The 11895-nt window shown below is 42.8% G+C and overlaps 1 protein-coding gene across 1 annotated transcript; it reads left to right on the forward strand.

The window, feature by feature from the left end:
- The first annotated feature begins 212 nt into the window (after window positions 1–212).
- Window positions 213–11645, forward strand: LOC115362779 (mitogen-activated protein kinase 14A). The gene is given in 13 exon segments (XM_074933719.1): window positions 213–635; window positions 2203–2332; window positions 2594–2652; window positions 4934–4963; window positions 4965–5048; window positions 5537–5571; window positions 5903–5949; window positions 6071–6185; window positions 6328–6399; window positions 7671–7750; window positions 9306–9384; window positions 9731–9904; window positions 11142–11645. Coding segments are annotated over 13 exon segments (1293 nt in total). The 5' UTR covers window positions 213–315; the 3' UTR covers window positions 11210–11645.
- Window positions 11646–11895: the final 250 nt, after the last annotated feature.

Below are 11895 nucleotides of genomic sequence, written 5' to 3' on the forward strand. Positions count from 1 at the left end.
TTGCCATGAAAATAAAGTGCGCTGATTCTATTCACATAATGATGAAATATGTGACTCTCACAATTACTGATGCAATTTTCACGCAGTTTCAGACACGCCATCTAAATGTGTGGCCGGCCTGTTCAGTCGTGTTATTTCCCACAGTGCCTGAAGGCAGCGTGGGTTTCTGGCCTTCTCTGTCCCTTGCGGGGCTGTGAAGATGACCATCTCGCGAGACTTGGCCCACAATGTTGCAAGCGGGGCGAAATCTCGGGAACTACACACAAGCGCAGCGCAGCAGGGGCAAAATCGCGTTTTTAGTTTCCAAATCGCCGCATGCAAACACCTGTTGTGCGGCGTTTTTTCGAAGAAGTAGCCGAAGAAGCGAATGCTGCGCGACGCCGAGGGGTATTTCCCGTGAGCCTGGCTTCCGCTACTGAGGGGGGGAAACTTAACTTTGTTGTGCACAGCTCACCAGCAGCAGCTCACTCTCACCAAGGAAAAGCAGAAGTCAACTTCGGGGCTTGTTCTGCAGGAATGTCGCAGAAAGAGAGACCCAAGTTTTACCGGCAGGAGCTCAACAAGACCATCTGGGAAGTACCGGAGCGCTACCAAACCCTGTCCCCTGTCGGCTCCGGAGCCTACGGATCCGTGTGGTAAATCACGTTTTTCAAAGTGTGTGTGTGTGCGTGTGTGTAGCCTTGCTGCTTCCCCCCCTCCTCTCCTCCACCCTCCACCCCCATTCATTTACACCAGGCCTGCCGTGCAGATGCTAAAGTTAGGTTAGCTCTTCAGTTTTACAGCTAATGTTAGCGCCAGTGTGGAGCCGCGATGCGCTTCCCAGCAAACACCTTTCAGTCTATAACCTGCTCATGTGTTCACTTCCTCGTTAGCTACTTGTGAGATTATTATTATTTTTTTAAATATATCATCCAGCACGGAATATGGTTGCAGGAAACGGAGTTGGGAAGTGGGAACGAGGTTGGGATGTTACAGTTACACCTGTGTTACATAAAGAGTTATATATTTTTTGTTTTTGTTTACTCCACGTTAATATAATGTCGCATGGCGTGCCCAGAGGCTACTGTAAAGGCACTTTCTAATATTCTGGTAATGTCACACCACTAGTTGATATGTTGGATGAGGTTAAAAAAAAGCCGCATAATCTGTGTCACTAGGTCAATTTTGATATATGCACTTGGCCTAACTTTGTGTGTTTTGAGTAATCGATATCCACAATCATGAGGCATTCACAGTCCTGCTTATTGATTTGAGCATTTTTCACAAGGACTTTTTTTCCGATGATTGTTTTCCTAGCAAGGTGGATTTCCTGAATGCTGCCTGGTAACAGGATAAGCTTTCACAGGAATGGAATTATAATTCACACGGGCTATTTCCCCTTGGTGATTAAATAGGGCTGTGCTAATACTATCTAGGACACAACATGGGCGGCATTTAAATTGTTGTTGGGCAGATGTTTGTTTTGCAGATGGAACCGGACAGCTGTGCTGTTGCTAGGCAATGGGATAATCTGTTGCTGGTCAGATTACCACCAGCTCACCAGTACATTGGCCATGATGTATATATATTTTTTTCTTGAACAGCTCACTTGACTTGTGTTGTCAGTGTTTACTCAGAGTTGACCTGAACAATGCTGTGAAACTCGGATCATTTCATTTGTAGTGGCCTTCGTTAGTGTCCCTTCTTAATTGGGATCTGAACACCCTTTAGATGCCACCGAGAGCACACAGTCAAAAAAAAAAAAAAAAATCAGAAATAGCAATATTGTTGTCTTGGAGGAGCTCTGAGTCCCAGCAAGAGTCACACGTGGTGGTCTGCTGCCTGTGTCTGTGGTTAACTGAGGTTTGCTGGCAGGAGGAAGTGGCAGGAGATGGTTCTCCCTTCACTCTGCATGACAGGCTCCAAGCAAGGCTGCTCCCACTGTGCTGAGAGATGACATTTTCTGCTGATATCACCCCTTTTCTACAGCCTTCAGCATCTCTCGCAGCATCTAATTTGGTTTCAACAGTGAACTCATCCCATGTTGAGCCTCTCTTCCGCCTGAAAACCACACCTTTGCTGTTATCAGTGATAACATACTTATCAGTAGATGTTTATAGGTTTCGTTCTTTTATCAGTACACACTGACACAGAAATGCTACAGAGGAAGTATGTGCATTACTCATAATGAAGGCCAAAGTTTTTTTGTTTTTTTTTAAACAGTTCGTCATATGATGAGAAGACCGGCTTGAAGATAGCTGTGAAGAAACTCTCTCGGCCATTTCAGTCCATCATCCACGCCAAGAGAACATATAGAGAGCTGCGGCTGCTGAAGCACATGAAACATGAAAATGTGAGTCTGTCTGCTCTGTTGGTGTTTGCAAGGTGAAATCTCTCTGGAGGCAACAAACAAACAAACAAACAAAAAAACCCAAAACGTAACAAGGAACTTTACCATGATACCTGCTTCACGAACAAGTGGTGCATACCTGCTTGACGCATGCTTCTCAATGTTTGTGCCTCCAAGAAAACTTGCGGTACAGTAAGAGTGTTTCTGCTGAAGTGTGACTCATTGCTCTTTGCAGTGATTACTGTGGTTTTGTTACTGATGCAGGTCATTGGCCTCCTTGATGTCTTCACCCCTGCAACCAGCCTGGAGGAATTCAATGATGTGTAAGTTGAAAGAGTTTCAGTGTTGCATCACATTCCCTCAACTAGGGCTTGGCAATATGGGAAAAAAAATCTTATATCGCAACATTTTTCGAACAATACCTTGATTTGGTGGTGATGACTGTTGGTGCTTTCACAAGATGTTTACACGCTAGATTTGTGATAATCAGTCATTTGAAATGTACATATGATATCCAAACAAACAGGCAGAAGCAAACAACACAAGAGCTAGAATAATATAATACATTCAGGAAGTTGCATCCTCTCATTGTAATGCAGTGTTTAAAACCAGAATTATAATACCCCAAATCCCAGATGATATCTAGTCTTATACCACAGATACCACTATACAATATTGATAAATTGCCCAGCCCTACTCTTAACTTGAAGTTTCCCTCGCCATGCTCGTTGGCTTTGGGTCAGGGAGTCAACCTCAGCAGCAGTTGTGCTGTGTGTAAGAACAAACTGAACAGTGTGCTGCTTGGAGTTTGTCTGCAGCAGTCGGCCCCGGCCATGCCTGGAAACACCTGGAGTCCGGCCAACAGACCTAAACGGAGAGGAATGTTTCTTCGACTGTCCAGTCTGTTGGTTGTTCAGTCACTCACAGCTACAACGGGAGCTTCACCACGAGCTTCCTTCCCTGTGCTGCCCTGGTTCCTGGCTTCGTAAAGCCTTGCCTATTTGTTGGCGTGCAGGTAGTTCTTGTATGTTGTTGAAAAACTTATTGGAAATGGCAAGTGGAGTGGCGAGACGGTTACCCGGTCTGAAAAGTTCGTGATGCCTCGCCGGCTGTGTGTGTTTGTGTGTGTGTGGGGGTGGATGCCAGAAGCAGAGTGTCAGACATTCACGCCTGGGCCTGCAGCAGAGGATGATGCACTGTGTTTAAGCTTGCCTCTTTCCCCTTGTCATTCCCCTGAATAATCTAATAACTCACCAACGAAGTGTTTAGTGCCGCTGCGCTATGTCACAGTTTCACCTTTGATATGAAAAAGGATAACAATTGGTATTATTGTGATAGATAACGATTTTTTTTGTCCCCCCCCAAATCCATTATTCATTACCTTGCATTCATGCGAATGACAGGGACGGCGCTTTTGAATAAGAATGTAAACTTGACCTTTTCCGTGCACTCTCAGCAGTCGGGCCTCTGTTTATGATTGAAATGGAGAGCTGTCATCCCACGTTGCCCTGCTGGCTCAGATTAACATCATGTTACAGAGGACAGGAGGCTATACAAGGTCGCCCATGTAGACTGTGGGTGTGTTTGTGTGACTAGGCTTTAGTGAAAGGGAGGAGACAAAGGTGACTCGTCTAGCTTCTGGAAACGGAAACTGGCGAAGTTGAGTTTTTCCCTCAAAGAGCACGAAATAAAAAAATGTCTCGTCAGAGGTTGTGCACTTTTTAAGGTCTGCTGTTTCTATTTCTGTCGGTACACCTGCTTATCTGCACGTCTCCTGGAACATGGGAAGTGTTCTGCATGTAGCGCTATCCAGGAAAAACCTAGGATATGCAGGTGCTGTAGCTGCAGTTTCCCTTTACTCTAAAAATAGAGACTGACTCACAGTGCCATGGCAAGGCTCCTCGAGCTCCTGCCTCCTCCCGTTCCTATAGGAGAGAGGAGGACAGAGGTCAGTGGATCAAGAGGGATGAGACTTCACTATTTATATACTTTTTTCCGTGCCTGGTGAACTCTGCCATGCGTCTGTGTCCCTGCGTTGCTTTTGATGCCACTTAGAGGGGAATGAGGACAAGTTCAAGGTCCCGTGTGGACTATTTTAAGGTCTCACTCGCTGCCGTGTGAGAATAGAAGGGTATTCATGAAAAGGGTATCTGTTGAGCAGCAGACTGACGACGCCTGCACATGGCTCGGTGTGTGTGCTTGTGTGTGTGTGTGTGCGTGTTTTGGCTGCAAAAGCGCCACTGTAGCATCCGGTTCTCGCCCCTCTTCCAGAAGTGCTTACCACTGTTGGGGCTTTTTAAACAGCGTCGGGATTCGATTTGAATTATCCAGTCCATTAAGCCCACTTATGTAGGCGTGCCGTTAAATGACATTCCATTGTGAAGGGCTTTTTCCTGTTCGGGCCTCCGGAGACGAGTGAGAGTGAAAAGAAGTAGTAGTTAAACCGTTTGAGCTACAGAGTCATGGAAAAACAGAGTTTGTCTCGTGCTGAAGAAACGATAATGTTTATTTTATGTCCGCCTTGCCTTTTTCTGGAGTGAGAAAAATATCGATCCTCAGACAGTTGTGTGGTTAAACCGTGCCGATCTCTTTTGTGATTGGCAGGTACCTCGTGACACACCTAATGGCGCCGACCTCAACACATAGTCAAATGTCAGAAACTCACAGATGACCATGTGCAGTTCCTCATTTATCAGATCCTCCGGGGGTTAAAGGTGAGGTACTTATTATGCTGTGTCAACAACACTTAAAGGGACAGTTCACCCAAAATGCTAAAATAAAAAAAATCCACATTTATCCCTTGTTATCAGCTTATAATTCATCCTTTTTTGAGGAGCGGGTAGATAGAGTTTGCAAATAGGTACCAACAAAACTCTTTACCCCTGAGGGCTGTGGATTATAGCATGTATTGGAGTTATTGTTTTTTTTTATAATTTCTGGTCATTTGAGCTCCATAAATGAATGCCCATCTGGGACCATTGAACTGGCGTGCATAGATGCAGAGATTACTCTAGGGGCAAGTGGGGAAAATCTCTCTTTTTGTCTTTGGGTGAACTGTTCCTGCAAGTTAGACTGATTGAAACTTTGTTTTACTGCAGTGCCACACTCCTGATAGCTCTGCAAACATTTATATAGTGGTCGATCGATGAAACTCATAATCGATGATGTAATTTAATACCCTGTCCTCCTCTCTGTCTCTCCCTCCAGTAATATCCACTCAGCTGACATCATCCACAGAGTAAGTACCCCGTTTGATAGTCTGCTATGATCCACTATGAAATGGCAATGGATCACTTTACCTCTGACCTAGATTGAGAGAAATAGTGTGCCAGGGTTTATGGCATCTTCCCCATTGCAGTCACGGTTGTTCCTTGTGCAAACACAGAAGGGGAGGGAAGTCGTAAACAGGCCTTTAAATTTGCACTGTGTTAAGATGCATAATTCTGTGTTAAGTAAAGAAAGAGGGCGAATCTTTTCATTATGGTGAGTCCAACTGTAACAACTTTGCAGTTACACCTGAAATACACTACAGTAGTGGGATTATGTGTTGTTGTTTTTTTTTTCCCCCGTCAGGACCTGAACCCAGTAACCTGGCTGTGAATGAAGACTGTGAGCTGAAGGTCGGTGAACTTAAGCTCTAATTCACAAATCATGAACTTCATCCTGCATCTATCTTTGTATTTGCAAGGGGAGAAGGATTCGCAAACAGCAAAGCTTTTCACTGACTTTAATCTCTCCCAGATCTTGGACTTTGGTTTGGCACGGCACACAGACGATGAGATGACCGGCTATGTGGCAACTCGCTGGTACCGAGCCCCAGAAATCATGCTCAACTGGATGCATTACAACATGACAGGTAGAGAGACGACGTCAGACACTCCTTTCTGTGGCTGACTGCCAGCTTACCTTCATCAGTGACTTTCTGTTTCCATATGCTTCATAATAGATGTCTGTTATTGTTGACCATTAAATCTGATTTTTTTCTGTCTGTGTTTCAGTGGATATTTGGTCAGTGGGGTGTATTATGGCAGAACTTCTCACTGGACGAACTTTGTTTCCTGGTACTGACCGTATCCTTTTCTAATGAGGATAAAACCGTAGCTGTTCACCCTCTAAATCACACTGCTTAGAGCTCACATTGACATTAATATCGAAGCACTGATTTATAACACTTTAATTTTGTCCAGGTACGATAACAAAAACTGATATCCGGGGCTCATTGCTGTTATGTCTTTTTAATAATCTAAATCTTCTTGTGCTTTTCACTGATGTCTGCTTCACTCCTTCACCACGAAGCTGTCTGAATTTTTTTTTTTTAATGTTCTCCGAGCTATATTGCAAGTAGATCTTGTTCTTGTTGCTACACTCCCTTCTGGCTCAGCTCATAAACCTTTGTGGCAACACTTCTGACTTGTTCCAACTCTTCAAACATTGTCAGTATGCTTCCTTGGCCTGGTCCATTTTTCCCTCTGCAGCACATCTAGTCTTTGTATGGGCACATTAACCTGCAGTTGTTTGTCTTCGTTGTTTTGTGTGTCTTTGTCTTTCTCTGCTCAGACTTTTTTTTTCATACTAACAGCTAAGCTCCTAAGTAGGCAGAAAGCAATGTTTTCCTCTCCGCCTCACGCCTCTTTTCCTGTTGTGAGCTGTAAAATTCACACTGTTTCCACAGGTTGCACTGAAAGTTTGGGTGTTAGGATTCATTCACCACATCGATACATTGAATGAATTCTGCTGATTTATCTGCACTGATCAATTTAAAGAAAGAATAGAAATGAATTACTCTGACCTTGGCCTGAATTTCTTTAAATTCATTTATAATTCTAAAAACGATCTAACAATACCATGGAATAGATTTTCTTGGTAATGTCTCATCATTTGTAGAAAGAATGATGCTAGTGGTCTGATTTATTTTTTCCATAGAAGAAAAACTATAGTCTTACTTTATGGCATTTGTTTATTTGATATAAATTTTGCCTAAAATTCTGAAAAGAAGTGTTCACTTGAGTTGAGATTTACAAATTTGGGAGTGAATTTTAATGTTCCCAAAAAAGCAAAATTCGTCTTGTATTGAATTGCTACCCAGTGAATCAAACTGAATTTCTCTTCAGCCAAGGTTTCACACCCCAAACTCCAAGTGCTCTTTGTGCTCTTCTCTGTACAGTTGGAGATGTGACTTTTAATGTAGACAGGAACACTTCTCTTTTAGCACATCTGATGTGTGGAATATAGCGAATATCACAGATGGTCTTTGTTCTACAAAGTCAGCCAAAGACTAACGGGTCAGGTTCCCAGGTCTTCCCTGTGCAGCTCCTGGTCTTCCTTTACCCCGTGCTGGTAGACATTGATCAGTTGAAGCTAATCATGCTGCTCGTCGGAACGCCAGGGCCGGAGCTCTTGATGAAATTATCTTCAGAGTCTGTGAGTCTGCAAAGTTATGCAAGTTATTTCTTCCCAGCATTCCACTGTGCTGTGCATCAGTGTGTAATTAATGATCTACTAGCCAGTTCTCAGCTTGCTTTGCACCTTTTGACTATGTGAGTTTGTAATAACACCCAAGACTTGGTTTCCGCCTCTTCACCTGAGAGAATGAATTGACGTTTACCGTGAGACTTTTCTGCCACAGGTGATTAACACTGTCCTGTAATCTGATAATGTAAAGCAGGTTGTGTTGTTGTTTTCTTTCCTCTAACTTTGCCAATTCCTAACTGGCTTCTCCTCACTTTCCTCTCACTTGCTGCTTCAAAGCTCGGAGTTTCCACAGCAGACTAGAGGTTAGCCGCACACTCTTTAGAACGACAAGCCGCTTCTTTAACCAGCTCTGCTCTGTCGCTATACTCCCCTTGACCTGAGCCTCGTAGACATAAACCAGCTTCAGCAGATAATGCGTCTGACAGGAACGCCCCCAGCATCCTCTATAAGCAGGATGCCCAGCCATGAGTGAGCAGGACCCACGGTTGCTTTTTTCAGGTCGGGACCTCAGGCCTGCTGTAGTGCACATTCCCCGGGTTTACAAGCAGCACACATCTCTCTCTATATCCTTATGTTGACCATAACTCCCCCTTAAATAGTATAGAAACAATAGCTTAACACATCCATATACAGAATTCCGCAAGTACAGTAACATTGAATGCTAAAATTGACATATGCTTAATTTGACTTGGCTTAAATTGCCTTTACTGATGAAGCAAAAGATGTTTTTTTGGCACAGTAATTCAGTGGCATCTGGATGCCTGCTGCATGCAAGTGCACCGTGACTCTAACTCTAACTTGTTGGCTAAAGCAGCCGTCATTAACAGTAGTGAAGGCATTACTAGTGCTTGGCATTTCACTCATACAAACAGTAGCAAGTTTCTTCTGTATTTATGCACGTTGTGTACTGTAATATGCTTTGGAAGATCTACAGATACAAAGAAGTTCCTGCTGATGATCGCTACTAATGACATTGCACTGTGTTGAAGATACTTTGCTTTAAGGCTTGCTTTCTGTTTTTTGTTGTCTTCTTTCAGTAATTACTCTTTGTGATTTTTTTTTGTTTGTTTTTGCATCAAATGATAAATGTCTCTCTGCACTTTAGACTTACTTTAATTTGTACTGAGGATTTTCTTGTTTTCTGGTAAAATAAATACATAGATACATAGGATACATAGGAGTTCATGTTTGTCACTTTGGTTTAGAGACAAACTGCCAACAGCACGTCGTACAGTGTGCACACAATGCAAAATACGGGGACGCTTTGAGCCTAGTGCATTATTTCCCACAGAGACATACACTATCAATGTAGAAACAGTATCTGTGTGCATACAGTATAGTTATATATAGGCGTAGAGAGAAGTGGTAAGTTCACTGGTCCCCTCTACCAGGAGATGTTTATGCCGGAGATAATCAGTAGCATGAAATCATTTCTGACAATACAGAATGTGGGTGAAATGTAGCCTCGAGTAGGATCTGACCTTTCAGTTAAATATTTTCCCAGGCCAGGAACTACATCAACTCCTTGCCACAGATGCCTAAGAGGAATTTTGCTGACGTATTCATCGGTGCCACCCACAAAGGTAATACCAATGGAACCAGTCTTTTCTGACAGAGGCTTCACTGTTGAAATTTTTCAGGTGCTAAGAAATGCCTTTTAAATTTTTCCAAATTCCCTGAACATCACATCCTTAATATTTTGCTGCTGGTGAATCTAAGTCTTGACCAAAATGTTTTGTACAGCTCAAAGAGCAGAAGCAACATACACAGTTATTTCACATACTCCACAATTTCCATTTTTACTGCAAGTTCTCACATTTATGTCTGTGATTGTTATTTCCAGTACGCAGAAAACACAGGGAACTTAAATGACACATGGGATGATAAATACAGTTTTTGATGCAGCTATGCTTTTCTTTTTCTCCAAAGCTGTGGACCTTCTGGAGAAGATGCTGGTTCTGGACACAGATAAGCGGATCACAGCGGCTGAAGCTCTGGCCCACCCGTACTTCGCCCAGTACCACGACCCAGATGATGAGCCTGAGGCTGAGCCATATGACCAGAGCTTTGAGAGCCGCGAGCTGGAGATAGAGGAGTGGAAACGTACGTTTAATTTTCACTGTACAGCATCTAATAGACGGTGTAAAAACAGAACCAAAAACAATTGCAGGCAGGGCTGGGTGTTATGGACAAAATGAAATATCACAATACTTTTGACCGAATAGCCTACCTCAGGACTGATATTGTGATACTGTGCTGTTGGTGCTTTCATTAGATATTTTACACACAAGAGATTTTTGATCAGTTGTGTTTCAAACTGGTGTCCAGGAACCCCCAGGGATCCTTGCTTGCTGTCCAGGGGTCCTCAGCCGAATGAGTAGTGGTTTAATTTCTCTATTATTAAACTCCACAGAATTTAGGAATTTGTGCCTGAAGGATAATTAGGGGTCCAAGCTCTGGAGGTGCTGAGGCCCTCTTACATTTGCTTAGATTATTATTATTAGGGGTCCAAGCCAGCGGGGCCAGGGGCCACACAGGGGATATAAAGGTTCAGGGTTCAAATCCACAGGTGGCCAAATCCCACTTGCCAACCATGTTGCAATTCATGTATGTGGCATGTTTTCAACTGCTTGTGGAGGTCATATTATGTTGAAGATAACCTTTTGTGTTTGGACCCTGTGAATCTCCACTTGTGGCTATATTTATATTTTTGTGTTTTATCTCAACAATTTGAATCTATTAGTCAGTGTTCTGCCAAACTCAAACCAAAATATGTTTTCACATCAGGGAAAAATTACTTCAAATGGGGGTCCACGACTCAGTGAAAGTCAGCTTGGGGGTCTGGAACATGGAAAAGTTGAAAAATAAAAACTTGCTATCAACAGTTATTGGTAAAGTGTGGCCAAGTGAGTAGAGGCAACTAATAGAACAGCTACAACAGTCTAATAAGGTCAGAAGATTTCATCACTTTACTGTAATGCAGACTTCAAAATGAGGAGTGTCACAGTATTGATACAAAATACATATATCACCCAGTCGTAACTGCAGGTCTTGAAAAGTTTCAACATTTCAAAAGTATAAAGTATGCGAAAGCACAGAACACAACCTGTAGCTCAATTCTGACTCCTTTTTTCACATACTTGTAGACTCACTGTCATTTCTTATAGTGTAATATTTGCTATAAAGAATAATCTCCAGCTACAGTGTGGTTTGACCAGCTCATACAGCCCAGCCAGTGTTTATACTGACCATTAAACAAAAATCCTCACATTGTGTCAAGAAAATCCAAGGTCTGGGAACTGTGTTTTTTGGATGCATTAACAGTTTCTCTGTCTTACAGGATTAACCTATGAGGAGGTGCTTAGTTTTGAGCCGCCCATCATTGACGGAGACGAGATGGAATCATGAGACGGACTTCAAATCCACGCCAGCATCCAGCAGTCTGATGATATCACCTTGAGGATGAGCATTAGTGTTAAATATACTCTGTTTTATCAGAATGCCTACAAATTTTAGCCAATCTTTAGTGTCAGAGAATACACTCTCCACAATTAATTTCTCACAAGGGGATCATTACCAAAAGTGGGGACAGGACGAGCTAGACCAGTTGTCATTATTATAATTATTATTTATGAACCACTAATATCAAAGGTCTATTGCTGGAGATTGACCAGCATCAGTTCTTGCCAATAGCTGATAGTTTTATATTCTCTGATGTTTTTCTTTTTTTAAGACGTTCATGACTCATCACTGTGACACTCAGAACATGAGATGCTGAAACATCCGGACCTATAGCTGTGCTATCGTGTGTTGCAGATTTGCTGTTGAATAACTTATGAATTGCTTTTAGTGTCTATCGATTTTTTTGGGGGGGGGGTGGGTAGGGCGGGTGGGGGGGTTTAAAAAGGAATATGCTAGACTGCCACTCTCTCTCTCTCTCTCTCTCTGCCAAGCTGTCATACATAGCACTGTGTCATATGCATTTGTAAAAACGACCATTGAATGATCTATTTGTCTCACCTACAGTATCTACATCGTAGTTTTACATCACACTTAGCGTGACAAAACATCTTCGGAGGGCATTCATACCTGTG

The sequence above is a fragment of the Myripristis murdjan genome, chromosome 7 (genome assembly GCF_902150065.1).
Source record: "Myripristis murdjan chromosome 7, fMyrMur1.1, whole genome shotgun sequence".
Taxonomy (NCBI): Eukaryota; Metazoa; Chordata; class Actinopteri; order Holocentriformes; family Holocentridae; genus Myripristis; species Myripristis murdjan.